This window comes from Primulina huaijiensis, chromosome 3 (assembly GCF_012295235.1).
Source record: "Primulina huaijiensis isolate GDHJ02 chromosome 3, ASM1229523v2, whole genome shotgun sequence".
In the NCBI taxonomy this organism is placed as follows: domain Eukaryota; kingdom Viridiplantae; phylum Streptophyta; class Magnoliopsida; order Lamiales; family Gesneriaceae; genus Primulina; species Primulina huaijiensis.
In genome coordinates, this window is record NC_133308.1 from 28,036,468 (window position 1) to 28,055,199 (window position 18,732).

Consider the following 18,732-nt stretch of genomic DNA (forward strand, 5'->3'; position numbering starts at 1 on the left):
CTTTTAGTGTAACATTAACTCAATCTTATTTCCGTCACACAAACACATCATAGCCTTAAGAATATATATGATACATAATGATATTAGTAATAAAAGAGAATAGTGTATAATAAATATAAGATTTACATGTAATAACGAATTTATTAGTGGTTGGAATATAATGTTATAATTGGTGATGGGTAGGAGCGGGTTCAGTGAGCCAGCCAGAAGCTGGACCACCCCACCCCTGCATGAGCTGGGAATTATCATCATTCATGCCAATACGTTCCTCTTCTTCTCTTATTTATTCAATCATAATAATGTAAATATATCGTCTATTATTTATGATAAATAAAATAACTAACTGTTTTGTCATGTATAGATTTTTATTTTTTACGAAATCGGACCCAAAAAAAATATGAGAGGAAAAATTTTCAGGATTAAATGGGGAATATATATATATATTTTTTAAATGTGAATATATTTTTTAAATAAAAATAAAGAAGATTATTTCGAGATGGTATTATCCAGACCAATTTTAGACAGGTTATTATTATTTATGCCGCATGGGACTGTGTGCAAAGATTCTGATTTCTGAACTTTGACTGAGAATTACCTAAACAAGATCCCTATTCCCAATTTTGACTGATTATTATATTTGTGTTTCTTTATTTTATTATATGTATACATATACATATACATATATGTATGTATGTATGTATTTATTATGTATTGTAGCTGCTTCTATTATATACAATAAAAAAAAGTTTAATTTGAAAAATATTATTATATTATAGTTATAATTTATGCAATATTTTAGTTTTTTTTATTGATTTAAAGAGAACATCATCACAAAATGTAACGCATGCCCAATAAAGAAACTAATTGGAGTACATTATATTTAATCACTTGGCGAATTATATTCTGAATTATCCCAAAAATATATTCCAAATTTTTTTATTCGGTTGGTTGACAATTTAAATATATCTAAATATGTAATATTCTCTAATCAATTTTTCTTTAATTTTTTTTCAAATTTTAAATGAAATGTACTTCATGCAACTCATTCATATAAGATATATAATAAAATTATTATTATATGTTTTTTAGCAGTTAAATTGATGAGTGAAATTAAATTAATAAAATTCAATTTTCTCTGGCTCAGCCTTTTCTTGTGGGAGTTGGTTGAGATTTGATTTGACTCATCATGTTTTCCGTAATAAATTATTTTCTTGGAATGAAACATCTCCATATTTTCAAATTTCAATATCTATAATATATTAAAAAAGATAATTTTTTTTAAAAAAAAATAGTTGATCAAAATTATTTTACAAATTTCATGTATTATAAAAGTGTTCTAAAAAAATTTCGAATATTCTAGACATCATCACCCCTTCCCTTATAATGTACATTATTATTATTATTTGTTTTCATTATTTTTTATTAGCATCAAATCAGATGTCTATTATTGGTATATCAAAATAACTTGTCGAGTGATGGAACAATATGTTATACATACATATGTATACATATAATTTTCAATTTAATGGGAAACTTTTTTTCTTTTTTTCTTTTTTTTTTTTAAAAAAAAAAAGTTAAATGGGTTACAATTTTAATCTTTGTTTCATTTTCATTGTTAATGGGCAAGCCAAGCCCAATACGGTCGGTCCTATTAGAGCCAACATTACACCTTGTTTAAGGTCCGAGGCTAAAAAGTCTTACAAGGCCCACATAGGAATAAATTTTTCTTAATCTATATTCATATTATTCCTATTTTATCTATTTTTAAAAGCCACTCACTTTTACCTAAATTATATTTATTATATAAGTTTATACAAAAACTTTTGTGAGACGATCAATTTCCATCAATTCACAAGTATTGATGACACACGCAAAAAAGATGAGATGAATCTAATTTTAATTTGACAAGAAACTTAGAAACATTCCAAGGAAATATAGAAGGTATTAAAGACAATAATATGTGGCCTTGAGAAATTGCTTGCTCGATGAACATTTAGATGATCGTTATTATCATTATCACTCGTTATTTTATTTTAAGATTGAATTGGAAATGTTCAAATGGCCCTTCGGCATTCCTAAGGCTAGGCTAGATTTCGATGCAAAACATTTCGTTGTTGTTAAAAAATAAAATATCCAACACCTATTCTCTTACTCATAGGATTTTGTAGTGAATTGTTTAAAGAAAATAAATGAATATTTCTCAACTGCTCACATTGTTTATAAATTCTTATTAGTTATTTTTTGTCTTCTGGTTATTGTAGTGAGCACAAAATGGAGTTTCTCAAAATTAAAGTTCATCAAAACTGAACACTTTGATTAGTATTTTTAGCTCTAAAGCTCTAAGACGAGTTGTTTTTTAGTGATCATTTTGTATTTGTTTTATCTTATTACTGCATATTGTTTAGTTTTTATATTTTCTTTAAGACAATGATTTAATTCAAAAAAGTTGTTATTTGTCTAAAAAAATACGAATACACATTATGATTTAAGAGTTTCTTTTTAAAATTAGATAAAGTCCTAAAAGTTGTTAGGGTCGACCCTAATATGCCAACACCGACATCATCCAACATTGTATTTCCCCATTGTTAAAATAATCCAATGTCCCATTTTTTTAAACTTTGTTCACACGCAGAAACATGTATCTCCCCCTTGTTATAAATATTGGTTCCATATTATCTCTCAAATTCTCTATCTTTTTTAGTTAAATTTCTCTCTCTCGCTCTCTCTTTTGTCAAAGTATAATAGCCAATCATCCCAATGTCAAAAGATTGTTGATTAGCTTTCATATTTATCAGGAGAATTGGCATTCTGGGATTCTTGAAAATATTGGTTTATTGAAATAAGTAGTGTTGTTGCTTCAAAATCACAATTTCCATAAGATATTGTTACTGAACTTGAAAGGTAATCTGGGATTTCCTGAACTTCACCTTTTGTTGGAATCTTGGCTTAGATTTATTGAAAAACGTGGCTGAAATGGTTTGTTCATCATACAGAGAAAAATCCTTGGACTTGGTGACAAAAATGGGACCTGGAAATGAGGAATCTCGGTCGAATTTGGAGAGAACAATGTTGCCTGTTCCACCTCCGTTGCCTGTTCATTTGAATACGAGGTTTTATCAGAGAGGCCTTTCCACATCAGGATCAAAAAACAGAGGCCATTGTTGTTCCTCTAATTCGATGAACGATCCAATGGATCGTCTCTTTGACGAAGCTTACAGAGCAGACGTTTCGATTTCAACAGATGACGGCGGTGTCATCTACGCACACGCCAGTATTCTTGTAAGTTTCTTTTCCCATGTATTTTGTCATTATTGGAAAATGGGTATCTGCAAAGAACTAATTTTTTTTTTATTGTGTTTTAAAAATGTAATTTAATCTATCCAGGGTAATGCTTCTCCGGTTTTCAGAAGCATGTTGAAGCAACAGAAAGGCCGAACAATAGGCAAACGCCCTCGTTCGATCTCGATCCGAGGAGTTCAACCCGAGGCAGCTCGAATTTTCATTCGATTCCTATATTCTTCCCTGTAATTATCATCATTCAACACCAAGATGCCAAGATCTGTTTCTTCTGTAATTCGACATACAGTTTGATACATTCTGCATTTGCAGCTACGAAGAAGGAAAAATGAAGGAATTTGCAATGCCATTGCTCGTTTTATCCCACGCATACGTGGTTCCTCAGCTTAAACAAGTATGCGAATCTTGGCTCGAGCAAAGAATGTTATCCATCGAAAACGCAGTGGATATTTTCCAGCTTTCGCTTCTGTGCGACGCCTCTCGCCTCAGCTTAATCTGCCATCGTTTCGTTTTGAAGAATTTCAAATCCGTTTCGGCCACCGAAGGGTGGAATGCCATGAAAGAGAGCCATCCTGTACTGGAGAAGGAAGTACTCACCTCTATCATTGACGAGGACTTTGTAAGTACCTATTGTTGTATTTATACTTAGACGAGAAGAATACTATAAATTCATTTCCTTTACATGGGATATTGTTTCTGATTCTCCAGAGGCAAAAGGAGAGGACGAGGAAGGCGAATGAGAGGAAAATTTACGAGCAACTATACGAGGCAATGGAGGCTCTGGTTCACATATGTAGAGATGGTTGTCGGAGAATCGGTCCGTTTAACAAAACCTTGAGAGACGATCGTGAACCTTGTGAATACATGGCTTGTAAAGGGTTGGAAGCACTTGTTCGCCACTTCGCCGGATGTAAGCTGAGAGGTCCCGGTGGATGCGTCCATTGCAAGAGAATGTGGCAAATTTTGGAATTGCATTCTAGGCTTTGTGTTGATACAGATGCTTGTGGAGTTCCCTTGTGCAGGTGATGTCTTGTTAAAGAACTAATATATATACATACATTGCCGAGGAGGGGCGGGGCTAACTGTTCAAATTGTGTTATTTTACAGGAACTTTAGGCAGAGGAGAAGGAAACAGAACAAGAAAGAGGACCTGAGATGGAGAACCTTGGTGAAAAAGATAGTGAGATCCAAGAGTGTAAATGGAGCTCCATTCTTTGTGTTGGAATCAACATAGTTCAAAGCTTCCTTTATTGCTTCTAATTTGAAAATACCAACTTTGTCCATATGTATATATATCACACTACTCTGTACTATGAAGACAAAGGATCCATTTTTTAGACAGAGATTATCCAAGATCTTTAGCTCATTTCAATGAAGTTGAATATTTATTTATGCTAGGAATGTTCACGTGTGACGTACGTGGGTGATTAATAATTAAACATATATGTAACGCCCCAGATTCGACGACTGTCCTCACTGTACCAAGACGAGTCTTTTCAGCGTGTTTATGTCCTCACTCACACGCACCCTAGAAAACTTCCCAGGAGGTCACCCATCCCAGAATTGCCCCAAGTCAAGCACGCTTAACTTTGGAGTTCTTATGTGATGAGCTACCGAAAAGAAGATGCACCTTCGTGGTATGAGTAGTACATATCAAATCTTTTAAGCCCTCTTCAACTGTACAGTCCATTACATTGAACAGTTTCGATATCCCTCTCCTTCCGGTGTAAGATCAGTTCATTCATGTTCCCTCCGCCTCGAAGCCTGCCAGGAGCCGCTCATTGTCCGTGCAACCTCATGGCACCGGCGATCACCCCCCGCCCTCTTCGGCCCCGGGCCTCACATGCCCACCAGCTTCCGCTTGGTTCGTCCCCGAATCCACACCGTACTAGGAGAGGTCGGCTCTGATACCAACTGTAACGCCCCAGATTCGACGACTATCCTCACTGTACCAAGACGAGTCTTTTCAGCGTGCTTATGTCCTCACTCACACGCACCCTAGGAAACTTCTCAGGAGGTCACCCATCCCAGAATTGCCCCAAGTCAAGCACGCTTAACTTTGGAGTTCTTATGTGATGAGCTACCGAAAAGAAGATGCACCTTCGTGGTATGAGTAGTACATATCAAATCTTTTAAGCCCTCTTCAACTGTACAGTCCATTACATTGAACAGTTTCGATATCCCTCTCCTTCCGGTGTAAGATCGGTTCATTCATGTTCCCTCCGCCTAGAAGCCTGTCAGGAGCCGCTCATTGTCCGTGCAACCTCATGGCACCGGCGATCACCCCCCGCCCTGTTCGGCCCCGGGCCTCACAATATAATCACGAGATTTAGATTATTTTAAAATCATTTGAATAACATCTTGTTTATAAGTATTTATCAATCTAAATATATCAAAACACAATAGATAAAAATACATCATGACAATAAATCATATTCATATAACACTTTTCAATCCGCGTGATTGTAACATAATAACATCTTTCTCAAATTAGCAAATATATTATATAAGTTTGGATGTGGAGGGACTCAAAATAACCATCAAAATAAATTTTATGAAAAGTAACAAATAAATTTTACTAATTAATTACCCGAACTCTGAAAAAACAAGAAGAATTCATGTAGAACCACAAGAGAGGAAAAAATAGGAACAAATTAAATGTATTCAATGAATATCAGTGCTCATATACATATAATTCGGAAGATGAGAGTTTAAAATGACTATCAAAATAAATCATTGGAGATTAATATAATCTCATAATTTTGTGAAAATAATAAGTATATTATATAAATTCATTGAACCATAAAAAAAGATAAAGAAAAATAAATAGAAACAAAACATGAACCATCGATAAAAATGACACTAATTAATAAATCAAGGAAACGAAAGTAACATCAAATAATTAAGTAAATAAACTCATAGAAGGAGAAAAATAGATAATCACTAAAATAAAATGAAACCCTAAAAATTCAATGCATTAAACAAATTAATTTAATAAAACTAAAATAAATATAGAATAATATATAGTTTGGATGATGTGAGCTCAAAATAAATCATTAGAAATCGAGATGTAATCTTCAAATTTTAAGAAAAATGACAAATATATTTTACTAATTAATTAACTGAACTCCGAAAAAAAACCATGTAGAACCGTGAGGGAGAAAAATATGAAAAAATTCAATGTATTAAATGAATATTCTCATATAAGAAGATAACTTGCCAAGCTAAATAGAGAACGACAGACATAAAAATTCACAATTGGATTTTGAGAAAAATGACATATTTTACTAATTAATTAACTGAACTCCGAAAAAAAAAACCATGTAGAACCGTGAGGGAGAAAAATATGAAAAAATTCAATGTATTAAATGAATATTCTCTCTTGCCAAGCTAAATAGAGAAGGACAAACATAAAAATTCACAATTGGAAGTGATATATTTATATGTAAATAGATTAATCAACCAAACTCTGGAGAAAAAAAAAGTCATGTAGAACCTATCGCAAAAGGGAAAAAGTATGAATAAATTTAATGAATATTCTAATATAACAAAAATAATTTGTTAAACTAAACAGAAAAAGACAAATATGAAAATTCACATTTTGGAGTGAAATATTTATATGTAATTTGATGGCATTGTGGACCTAAAAGAGGAACCAAATGGAAGACCTAATTGGTCAACTATTTTTCGGTCGGGTTCTACATTTATTTATTTTTTCCAAATTCTTTCCAGCAACAATTCTCAAAACTGACATCTAGTACCTAATCATTCAAAACTAATTTTTATATTTTGACAAGTTTTAAATATAATTAACTCATTCGTTCCAATGACTTTTTTTTTTCTTTCAATTATTCTTAATGTATAATTCAGTTTCTACTTTTAATATCATTATTCTTGTTTTATGCTAACTATTAAAAATAACACAACGTGGTCATATTAATTTAATTATTTGAAAAAAAAAGAATATTTATAAAAAAAATCATAAGAGAGAAAAAAACATCAAATCAATGAACATAAAATACTTCTAGCAAAATCTAAAAAAGAAAAAGTTTTGATTCCATATGATGGAGTGCTTAGTACAAGCCAGACATAAAAACAATTATGTTTTAAGGTTTAATAACGTCTTTAATGCTTTGCTTTGCACTTCATTAACATCCCCTTTTCCTTTTTCATGCTTTATGAATAACAACACAGAGGAACCCTTAAAAAAATTTAAAAATCAGCACAATTGGTCTTTGGGAAGTTGGTGAAAAATCCCCAATCAAAACATTTCTTTGGGTTCACTCCTTACCTACAAAATTGTGGTACTATGTCATACAAATTGTGGTACACTTCATGTGGAAATGTGGTACTAAAAAAGTACCCATGGACTGAACAAAAAAAAACGACGACTGGAAACTGAAGGCCAATTTCTCGTTGTTCTTTTCTAGCTTAGTAAAAATGACAGAATATGAGACTCAGTGATACACAGAGAGGATTTCAGCCTTTGTCCCCCACGCCATCTTCATTTACTTCTTGCGTGGAAGATTGACTATGGCATGGTTCCTTTCTATTTTCACCCTCGTCTTATATCTAGCTGGTAATAATTTTAACCAAAAGACTTCATCTTTAAATAATACTCTTGCATTTTCGTTTTTTAAAATATTTCTGTTTTCTAATGCGCAGCAACTAGTCAAGAATCGGTGGAGTTCTTGGCTCTCCATGATTCAACTCCACAAAATCTTGAAGCTTCATCTGCAAATGGGGTTCCCATGGCTGTTCAAATGGATAATGAGCACCTCAAGAATGTGTCAGAAAGTGTTTTAATGGCCGAATCTTGGGTTAGAGCTAATGTTCTTGCACATTACCCAGCCATTAATGTGAGCACTATTGTAATTGGTAACACCATTTTATGCAACAAAGATCAAGAAGACAAGTTGATTTTGATTTCACCATCAATCAAGAACATTCACTATTCACTCACTAGGTGGGGTTTGCAGAATGAGATTAAAGTGTCTGCTTCTTTGTCCTCCAATTGTTTGGAATCGAACTTTGAAAACTACAGAGTTGATTTGGCCCAAAATTACATCAAACCTCTACTTGAACTCTTGCAAGAAATAGGTTCACCTTATGTTGTGAATCCCCCTCCACATCTGGTTGATTTGTCTGATGAAACCTTAACTATACTAAAATCTCACTCAAAATCCATTCAAAGTCTAAGAGTTCTTCACTTCAAAAACACTCGAATAATTCTCAGTAGCCCAAGAAAAGAGAGACCGTTCACCAGAAAGCTATCATTCATGGATTTATACAGCAGGATAGTTCCATTTCCACCGAGGCCTACTCCTATATCCCCTTTTAGAAGTCCTCTTCCTCCATTAGTTGGAACAGTTTCACCTCCACCAAATTTTCTTCCATTTGGTCCTTCACAGCCTCCACTAGCTAACCCAACACCCCATCCATTTTTACCCCATTTGGCACCAATGGCTAACCCAACTAGCCCTCCATTTGGGCTACCCCATTTGCCTCCATGCAACCCATCTGGTTCTGTGGGTGCACCAGTGGCAGGGGTCCACCATGGACTGTGGTGTGTGGCAAAGCCTAATGTGCCAGCTGGCACGCTGCAAGAGGCTCTAGACTATGCCTGTGGAGAAGGTGGTGCTGATTGTGAAGCCATTAAGCCACAGGGGGCATGCTTTTTCCCTGATACTGTTGTGGCTCATGCTTCTTATGCTTTCAACAATTACTGGCAGAAGACTAAGAGGCATGGCGGCACTTGTAGCTTTGGAGGCACTGCTATGCTCATTAAAACTGACCCCAGTAAGAATATCTTTTGCTTCTTAATTTATGAATTTTATGGAATGCCTGACATATTTTATATTTTGGAAACTTAAGCCTTAAGGTATGACCTTAAACAGTTATTTCACTTTTCCATCTACCCCAGCAGCTCTGACATGCCTCTGATTTCCAGATTCTCATTTTAACAACATTAAGTTTGTTATTGCAGGTTACGGTCACTGTGGATTCGTTCTTACTTAGTTTGATTAATTGCAGGGATTATTGTCATTTCGGGTTATGTTTGTTCTTGCTTTTTACGTAAAGTGAGGAACCAATATGGAAGCATTTGGAATCCCATGCTAAATAAGAAAAGCTCTTTTGACTATCTGTTGCTATTAATTGAGATGGTACCAAGATTGTGTAGCGTTTGGAATCTGGATGGCCAAATTACCATTCAGGATAAGCATTTTGCTATCAGGTTTGGTATTTCGCACGACATTTTTTGGAATTTTTAGGCTTCTTGACTCAAGCAAGAGGTGCAATCAAGTTCGGATAAATTTTTCTAACCGCACTACTAAAGTTGGACGCAAAGAATATTCCCAATTCAAACTCCATTGAGCATTGACTTTCAAGTTCGATCACGATTTCTGCAATTATCAACTTACATAAAACTTGATTTCTCAGTATCGATAAAGTTATCACATTCTATGGACAAATTATGCATCTAAATCAAACAATCATTAAGAAATTTCAAATGTAGAATACTCGGACTACATAACTATTTTCAAAAACAAGGGGACCATATGAGCATTTCAATTTTACTTTACTGCACCCTCACGACCCTACAGTGTAACCCACTGCAGGGGAATGGCCGAGATTTGGCCCCTCATGAAATTGATCAAATTTTGGCAATTGATTCTACATATAAGTGAGTAGTCCATCTGTAGGATCGAATTTCCCCTCATTTGAGGTGTGACTTGATTTTTATTTTTTTTTGTCAACATTCCATAACTTCAAAGGGCCTCCTACGATATGAAAAGAGACTTAACGAGCATATAAATTTTGTGAAGGAGGGTTGTTTACTGAATCGTCCCCCTTCTTTTATTCCATTCTACATGACCGTTAATGGGATTTCTCTTTGTGCTGGTACGTGTGCCCATGAAATTCTTTATCCATTTAATTCCTTTGCGATTGCGTCCAAGGAGAACAGTTGTGAACTAAATTTTCAGAAGTAAAAGCAAAACTAACTAAAAGAAAGTTAATATCTTAGCACAAGACCAGAATTTACATTGAACGGATTAAATAAATAGTAGAGGAATAAGCAACTAGCTGAGAGAACTATCCCAGTATGAAACTTACTATACAGAATGATATTTCATGACTATTCTTCGTTGGTCCCATTATCAATTTCTCCTTGACCAGTCTTCTTGTTGCTTTGCTACGTTAGTATTATCGTTCTTCTGTAAAAGAATAGCGGTAGACCAATGAAACTCTATTCTTAACTTCTCAAAGTAATGCTAATCCAACTGGACAATGATCTTTGATCAGTTAGGGGAATGAAACAAAGTTCACTTGGCCTACTAAATCATTTTGGTAATTGGTACATGACAAAAATGCACCAAATGAAATTGAAACAACACAAAATACGCTCTAAGTTAAAGTCTGCATATAAATCACAAAGCACTAAATGCATAAAAGAAAAATTTATGTCCCAATTCACTAAACTAGAGCTTGTAAAGAGTTCTTGCCATGAATGAACCAGTAAGATCATGGTCTGTCAAAGTCAAATTAAGCAGAAAAATCTCCACAACATAGCTTCAATATAAAAATGCAACACCTAGGAATGAGGATGAGACGCACCTTCTCGATTAACCCTTGAGCAGCCATGTACTCGTAATACTTGCGCATTAGCATTTCTTCCTCTACCTACAATTCCCACAATAATTCAGAGCCTCCACATATAAGTGCAATACACCCCATTTCATACTGTTAGATGAAGCAGCAAAGTGAATCCTTTAGAAATAGATGACAGCCAAACAATTGTACTAATTTTCTTGAAATCAATTGTATCTAGGCTACCTTGTGTATAAAGTATGAATATGGAGAAAACCAGAAAATTAGGCGGACATCAAAAAGCAATTATTCGGATAAACAAAACAAAAAACCTCAAGAAACCTGATTTATGTTCAATTTAGATAAGATTAAAGGAAATCCAATATCAAACAGATCAATACAAAAACATGGGAGTCTATGCAATTCATGTGACATCGACCTGTATGCGTCCATTAGAAGGTCATTCTGCTTCTCCAAGTGCCTGCATACAATCATTTAGATAAAACTCGAACTGGGTTTCCCAGAAAATAACTTCTATTATGCATATGCAGAAATCAAAGATCGATTAAACTCAGACTTACTAGAACATATCTCCCGAGTGTCGGTCCCACTTGCGGTAATTTGAGATAATAAAAATCGAAAATAAAGAATAAACTGGACACCGAGATTTACGTGGAAAACCCCTAAAAATTATTAGGGTAAAAACCACGGGCAAGATGAAAAGAATTTCCACTATAATATTTTGCGGTGTACAACTCACTCACTGTATTTCCAAAGAGAACACACACTCTCTTAATACAGGAGAACACACACCTCACAAATATTATAGAATGTTATAAGATGAGAGAAAACTCGAAGAAGGGATGATTTCAGAATGAAGGAATGGAGCTCTATTTATAGAACTTTCTGTCAGTGTGAAAACGCGTTAAAAACGCGTTCCGTCTGAACGCATCCTTCCGCGTATAAAACGCGTTCCTTTCTATCTGAGTCAAAAATGCCAACTTTTGTTGACTCCTCCATTTAATGCTCATATTGCCGACATTTCTTCCACTTGGAGATTTGATTGAGAATCAAACACATCTTCACACATCTTTTCAATATTGTCATTCCATGCTGCTTACGTTTCTGCTAGACCACTTGAGGATCTACACCACTCAAAGTTATCAATATTCACTGGCTTGGTCAGAAAATCAGCTATGTTATCCTTTGTATGGATCTTTTGCATATCCACACTACCTTCTTCTACTACTTTTCGCACAAAGTGAAATTGGACTCCAATGTGTTTCGTCCTGGAATGAAAGGCTAGATTCCTTGCGATGTGCAAGGCACTCTGACTGTCACAAAACGAAAAAACATTCTCTTGTTTGTGTCTGATCTCCTCCAATAACATTTTAATCCATATTGCCTCCTTGCAAGCTTGAGTAGCTGCCATATATTCTGTCTCCGTTGTAGATAACGCCACAACTGTCTGCAGTTTTGAAACCCAGCTTACTGCTCCTCCTGCAAGTGTAAACACATAACCAGTAGTAGATTTCCTTTTATCAGGATCACCTGCATAATCTGAATCGACATAGCCCCTGAGTGTAAAATCCGATCCTCCATAACATAATGCAGCATTCGAGGTACCCTTAATGTATCTAAGGATCCTCTTAACAGTGCTCCAATGCTCTCGTCCAAGATTCACCATATACCGACTAACTGCTCCCACTGCTTGAGCAATGTCCGGTCTTGTACAGATCATGGCGAACATCAAACTTCCCACTGCTGATGCATATGGTACTCGAGACATCTCAATCCTCTCTGCTTCACTGCTAGGACACATCTCGGAGGATAACTTGAAGTTAACAGGAAGAGGGGTCGAAATTGGCTTACTATCTTGCATGTTGAAGCGTTGCAAGACTTTCTTCAAATAATTTTTCTGAGAAAGCCAAATCTTTCTGTTACTTATGTCTCGGTGAACTTGCATCCCTAGAATCTTGTTTGCTGGTCCCAAGTCCTTCATATCAAATTCCCTAGCCAATTGTGCCTTCAATCCTTGGACCTGATCTTTGTTGGGGCCTGCTACCAACATGTCGTCCACATACAACAGCAAAATGATATAATCATCACCAGACCTCTTGAAATGCGTACAAGGGTCTACACTCAGTCTCTTGTATCCAAGGCTCATGATATATGAATCAAATCTCTTGTACCAACACCTCGGCGCCTGTTTGAGACCGTACAAAGATTTGTTCAACCTGCAAACCAAGTTCTCTTTGCCTTTTTCCGCAAAATCTTCTGGTTGGAGCATATAGATTTCTTCTTCAAGATCTCCATGAAGAAACGCCGTTTTCACATCTAGCTGTTCTAGATGTAGGTCAAACACCGCACACAATGTCAACACTACTCTGACTGTTGTAAGCCGAACTACATGAGAAAATATCTCATTGAAGTCAATGCCTTCTTTCTGAGCATACCCTTTTACGACCAATCTAGCACGATACCGCTCCACTTGGTTATTGCCATCACGCTTGATCTTATAGACCCCTCTGTTTCCAATGGCTTTCCTCCCTCGTGGTAGTGTAACAAGATCCCAAGTTTTATTCCTGTCTAATGCCTCCATCTCATCTTGCATTGCTATCATCCACAAAGATACATCCGAGCTTTGAGTAGCCTCATGGAAACTCTATGGCTCATCATCCTCTGATAATAGACAATATGCAATATTGCTTTCAGTGACATAATCTGAGAGTCAATTTGGTGGTCTTCTGTCTCGAGTTGACTGCCTCATATTGGAAACTTCAGACTCAACATGTTCTTGTTCTTCGTGCTCTGGTACTGCTTCACAAGAAACTTGACCTTCGTCTGTCTTATTTTCTACCTGAAAAATAGTAGTTTCTGAATTCGGTGTGCCTTTGTCTCCCTTTGCTTTGTCTTCTTCGAAGATAACATCCCTGCTGATGACAAGCTTGTGAACAGTAGGATCCCACAAGCGAAACCCCTTTACTCCATCAGCATAACCCAAGAAGATACATTTTCTGGATTTCGAATCCAGCTTCGATCTTTCTTGCTCATTGTACAGAACGTACACAGGACTTCCAAATGTATGCAAATGAGAATAATCTGTCGGCTTCCCAGTCCACATCTCCATCGGAGTCTTCAGATCAATCGCCACTGAACGAGAACGATTGATAATATAACAAGCGGTTTTGACTGCTTCTGCCCAAAATGACTTTTCTAGACCTGCAATCCGCAACATAGCTCTTGTTCTGTCCAACAAGGTTCTATTCATCCGCTCTGCCACTCCATTCTGTTGAGGTGTGTAAGCCGTCGTGAATTGTCTTTTGATGCCCTCATGTTGACAATATGCATCAAATTCATCACTGATATATTCTCCTCCATTGTCAGTCCTCAAACACTTGATTTTCTTCACAGAATCAAGTTCAACCCGCGCTTTGAAATATTTGAATATCTAGAAAACATCTGATTTCTTCTTGATTGGATACACCCAACATCTCCTAGAGAATCATCAATGAACGAGACAAAGTATCTCGCTCCTCCTAGGGATACAACCGATGCTTGCCAAACATCCGAATGAATCAGCTACAATATGCTTTTGCTCCTGGCAGTAGAAGTGCCAAACTTTAATCTATGTTGTTTACTGGTAACACAATGCTCACAAAAGGGTAATGACACTTTTGTAAGTCTCGGCAGCATCTTCCGTTCTGAGAGAATTTTCAACCCCCGTTCTGACATATGCCCGAGCTTTCGATGCCATAACAATCTTAATTCTTCTTCTGAACCATTTGATGCAACAGCTAGTTCTGCCTCCTTGTGTGTTTCTCCCGAAAGTACATACAGATTTGCAGCAACCTTTTCCGCCTTCATAACCACAAGCGCACCTTTCACAATTTTCATGATTTCATTCTCGATACGAGTTTTGCACCCGATGTCATCCAATTGCCCCAAGGACAAAAGATTTTTCGTCAGTCCTTTCACATGTCGTACCTCCTGTATGTTGCGAATGGTGCCATCAAACATTTTAATTTTGATAGTACCGACCCCAGCGATTTCCAAGGCATGATCATTTTCCATGAACACAGATCCTCCTGAGACTGGTTCATAATGATCAAATCATTCTCTCCGAGACGTCATGTGCCACGTCGCTCCTGAATCCATAATCCATGTGTCACAAAAGTTGTATATGCCTTCTGCAACAGTTGCTGCTTCGCTGAATAAAATTTCACCACTGCCTGAAATACTGGCCACATTTCCTTGAGAACTCTTCTCGATACTCGTACACTCTTTCTTGAACTGCCCTTTACCGCCACATTTAAAGCAGTAAATATTTTTCTTCTTACTTCTCGACTTTGATCTACCTCGTCTTTGGCTCCCACTGGAGTCACGGTCCATAAATCTTCCTCTTATCATCGGTAAAGTCTCCGCCTGCTTCGATGTTACCAACCTATCTTCCTTATTTTTGCGCCGGCTTTCTTCACCGAGAACCGCAGTTAAGACATAATCGAATCTTAGAAAGCCCATAAGAATATTGTTGGTAATGTTGATGATAAGTTGATCATATGAATCTGGTAGAATTTGAAGTAGAAGCTCCGCACGTTCATTTTCCCCTATTTTATGCCCCATGGAAGTGAGTTGAGCAAATATAGTATTTAGTGTGTTGATATGGTCGGTCATCGATGAGGATTCCGCCATCCGAAGAGTATAAAGCCTTCTCTTTAGGAAAATCATGTTGTGTAGCGACTTGATCTCGTACATCTTTGTCAGAGTATCCCAGATAACTTTTGCTGTTTTTATCTCAGAGATACTTGACAATACTTCGTCTGCTATAGCCAAGTGTAAATTGGCAACAGCGTTGTCATTCATCTCATTCCACTTTCCATCATCCGTAATCTCCACCGGTCTATCTCCAATAGCCGCCAAGCAATTCTCCTTTCTTAAAACTGCTTGTATCTTTATTTTCAACAGCATAAAATTGCTTCCGTTGAACTTTGTTATCTCGTACCTTCCCGCCATTATGTCTACAACAATTTTAGTAGACTGGACAAAATAATCCCGCCTTAAATAAAAATCTCAAAAAATCTTTTCTGATGTGGAAGATCAGTCTAGACTGCAACCACAGAGTATACTCAGAATTTTAAGAAATTTTAAACCAAGGCTCTGATACCACTTGTTGGTCCAACTTGCGGTAATTTGAGATAATAAAACCCGAAAATAAAGAACAAACTGGACACCGAGATTTACGTGGAAAACCCCTAAAAATTATTAGGGTAAAAACCACGGGTAAGATGAAAAGAATTTCCACTATAATATTTTGTGGTGTACAACTCACTCACTGTGTTTCCAAAGAGAGCACACACTCTCTTAATACAAGAGAACAAACACCTCACAAATATTATAGAATGTTATAAGATGAGAGAAAACTCGAATAAGGGATGATTTCAGAATGAAAGAATGGAGCTCTATTTATAAAACTTCCTGTCAGTGTGAAAACGCGTTAAAAACGCGTTCCGTCTGAACGCATCCTAACACGTATAAAACGCGTTCCTTTCTATCTGAGTCAAAAATGCCAACCTTTGTTGACTCGTCTATTTAATGCTCATATTGCCGACATTGAATGCTTGGGATCCATGCTGGTCAAGTGCCGAAGGGATCAACAACAATATATTCATGAAAAAGTCCCAACTTCAAATTTCGGCATGAAGTCAATCAAAAAGGGGAAAAAAGTTCGACTCCGGAATTCGAACCCCTCCATTTGTCGGCAAACAGCGAACAGAGTTCTTGAAATATAGACAGCAGGGTGAGATTGGGCTTGGGTCTACCAAATTCGATTCTGTACAATTTAAAAGCCCGTTTACTTATTGAAAAAAATAACCCAAAGCCCGAAATAAAAAAATATCCAGTTGCTTTATGTTATAGTAGCCCAACCGATGGCGAGCACAAATGTAATTGTGTTAATAATTAATGAAATCTACATTTGGAAAATTATAAAATATATTTAAATGAATATTTTCCTTGAAATTTCTTCACTTTAAGTTTTTGTTTTCTTGGTAACTCGTGTGTGATATTTTATTGGATTATTTGGCGTTACACTTCGAAATTTTTCTCCACGTGATTAATCATTCGATCAGATGAGTCCCTCGTATTTAATAAGTAGCCCACGATGTGTTTGGCAAAAATTGTTTTGATAAGACTGAAGAAATTTGTAAAAAAATTTAAAATCTCATCATGTGACGAGTGTGTGATTGATTCATAAATTTGGAGTTTATGTAATTTTTTAGAAGATATTATTCCGAACTTTAGTGATGATTCTCATTGATGGAAGAATATCTACCATTTTCTCGACTCTATAAGATGAGAAAGGCATTATAGCTTTTGAGGATGCAATTTTCTCTTTTTCTCGCTTTATTTTATTTGTATTTATGCCATACAATTTTCATTTTTTTTATTACTATTATAAAATTGTTTTAAAATAAATTCCTTTGAAAATCGAATTGAGTTCCAACCCATGAAGCTGCCATAAAAATTAAGAAGGAATTCCGACAAATTCTAGTGACAGAATCTTTTGACAATATATGTCGATAAACTTAATTATTATAAAATTTCCACAGCATCGATTTAAACTTTAACAAAATTCTTTTAAAATTCTCTATCGATCTAGTTTTTAAAATAAAATTCTTATTCGATTCATTAAAAAAAAAAATTTTATATCAAAATATTATATTTTTCTCTAAATAAAAATGTTCCAGATAAAAACAATTGAAAAATTAAAATATTAATTTTACATATTTCTCCTGAAATTTACTATCATTAAAAATACACAATTAACATTAAAAATTACATACATTTTTCTTCAAATTTGTATCAAAACTTACATTTACTTTCCTTAACTTTAGAATATTTACAACCCTCCAGGTTTTTATAGACCTCGCAATTATCACCTCTAATTCATAATATTAAATAATATGAACATTAAAAAATTAATTAAATGAAGAACAACGTAAAAAAATTAAACAAAAATTTTGATTTTGTAAATATGGTAAATCTTAAAAGAAATTTGGAGTTGATTTATAGGAATAATTTGATTTCGAAAATTATTCGAAAAGTTGATTAGAAATGACTCTTATTTTTGGACGTATTCAAAATCATCTCAATTATCATTACGTTTAACTAAATCAATTAATTATGTATTAAAATCCCACCAAATACAGATTCATCCAAAGTCTAAAAGATCAAATATCTCTAAAAATGATCAAACACATTTTAATAATAGAGTTATTCAACATAAATATCAACCTTAAAAAAAGCACTATTTATATATAAACTTAAATTAAAATACAAATTTAAATTTAAAAACAATTTATTAATATATTTTTTGATTTTATTTATTAATATTTAGAATTAATAAAAAGGGAAAGTTTTTAAAATAAACTGCACATATCATGCGATGTCTCAAAACGAGGAGAATAAGGTCGCACAAATTAATAAAAAAAAGTAATATTTATGGAATTTTGGGGCAAAGCATGTGATGTTTAGAACTAATATAAATGAAAAATCTCAGATTGGGGGAAAAGGAATGTGGCCACAATTTGTCCACTGGGAGATGTTCCCAATTTTTTCTTTTTTGAAAAAAAAAGTAATTATTTTTTATTTGACCAGTCAATAATTAACTGATTGACCACATTAAATTTTTTTTTTTTTTTGCCAGGTGTCCAAGCTCTTCTCAATTAATCTTGGAGTGTGGATCTTCTCCGTTGTTCATCCGAGGTTTTCTATATATATTCAGAGTAGACGTTTAAGGTAAAATCAACCACGACTCTTGTCTTGATGTTATTAAACTTTTTAATA

At 35.1% G+C, this 18,732-nt stretch overlaps 2 protein-coding genes and 1 long non-coding RNA gene across 7 annotated transcripts; 2 read left to right on the plus strand and 1 right to left on the minus strand.

The window, feature by feature from the left end:
• Positions 1-2,651: 2,651 nt before the first annotated feature.
• On the plus strand, positions 2,652-4,652 carry LOC140972366 (BTB/POZ and TAZ domain-containing protein 4-like). 2 transcript variants are annotated; one of them, XM_073434812.1, is made up of 6 exons: positions 2,652-2,901; positions 2,994-3,279; positions 3,385-3,524; positions 3,610-3,916; positions 4,006-4,319; positions 4,405-4,652. In XM_073434812.1, exons 2-6 carry the CDS (start codon positions 3,022-3,024, stop codon positions 4,529-4,531), a joined length of 1,146 nt encoding a protein of 381 aa, XP_073290913.1. In that variant the 5' UTR covers positions 2,652-2,901; positions 2,994-3,021; the 3' UTR covers positions 4,532-4,652. The 2 variants fall into 2 exon arrangements, with proteins under 2 accessions (XP_073290913.1, XP_073290911.1); XM_073434810.1 differs by lacking the exon at positions 2,652-2,901 and having other exon boundaries at positions 2,922-3,279.
• Positions 4,653-7,351: 2,699 nt separating this feature from the next.
• LOC140974348 (glucan endo-1,3-beta-glucosidase 1-like) lies at positions 7,352-9,793 on the plus strand. Of its 2 annotated transcripts, XM_073437742.1 has the most exons (4): positions 7,354-7,539; positions 7,728-7,876; positions 7,963-9,096; positions 9,284-9,791. In XM_073437742.1, the coding sequence occupies exons 2-4, from the start codon at positions 7,831-7,833 to the stop codon at positions 9,313-9,315; spliced, it is 1,212 nt and encodes a 403-aa protein (XP_073293843.1). In that variant the 5' UTR covers positions 7,354-7,539; positions 7,728-7,830; the 3' UTR covers positions 9,316-9,791. The 2 variants fall into 2 exon arrangements, with proteins under 2 accessions (XP_073293842.1, XP_073293843.1); XM_073437741.1 differs by having other exon boundaries at positions 7,352-7,539; positions 7,963-9,793.
• Positions 9,794-10,302: 509 nt separating this feature from the next.
• On the minus strand, positions 10,303-11,534 carry LOC140972367 (uncharacterized). 3 transcript variants are annotated; one of them, XR_012174497.1, is made up of 4 exons: positions 11,469-11,534; positions 11,327-11,368; positions 10,915-10,980; positions 10,303-10,514 (listed from the first exon to the last, which is right to left on the minus strand). It is a non-coding gene; the product is annotated as an uncharacterized lncRNA (long non-coding RNA). The 3 variants fall into 3 exon arrangements; XR_012174496.1 differs by lacking the exon at positions 11,469-11,534 and having other exon boundaries at positions 11,327-11,454; XR_012174498.1 differs by lacking the exons at positions 11,327-11,368; positions 11,469-11,534 and adding an exon at positions 11,042-11,288.
• Positions 11,535-18,732: the final 7,198 nt, after the last annotated feature.

What these genes read in the sequence shown, in the direction of transcription:
- LOC140974348 (XM_073437741.1), top strand. Translation starts at nt 7,831, where the DNA reads ATGGCATGGTTCCTTTCTATTTTCACCCTCGTCTTATATCTAGCTG. An exon ending in CCTCGTCTTATATCTAGCTG is followed by an intron (nt 7,877 to 7,962) that starts GTAATAATTTTA and finishes TCTAATGCGCAG; the next exon opens with CAACTAGTCAAGAATCGGTG.
- LOC140972366 (XM_073434810.1), top strand. Translation starts at nt 2,974, where the DNA reads ATGGTTTGTTCATCATACAGAGAAAAATCCTTGGACTTGGTGACAAAA. An exon ending in CTATCATTGACGAGGACTTT is followed by an intron (nt 3,917 to 4,005) that starts GTAAGTACCTAT and finishes CTGATTCTCCAG; the next exon opens with AGGCAAAAGGAGAGGACGAG. An exon ending in TGTGGAGTTCCCTTGTGCAG is followed by an intron (nt 4,320 to 4,404) that starts GTGATGTCTTGT and finishes GTTATTTTACAG; the next exon opens with GAACTTTAGGCAGAGGAGAA.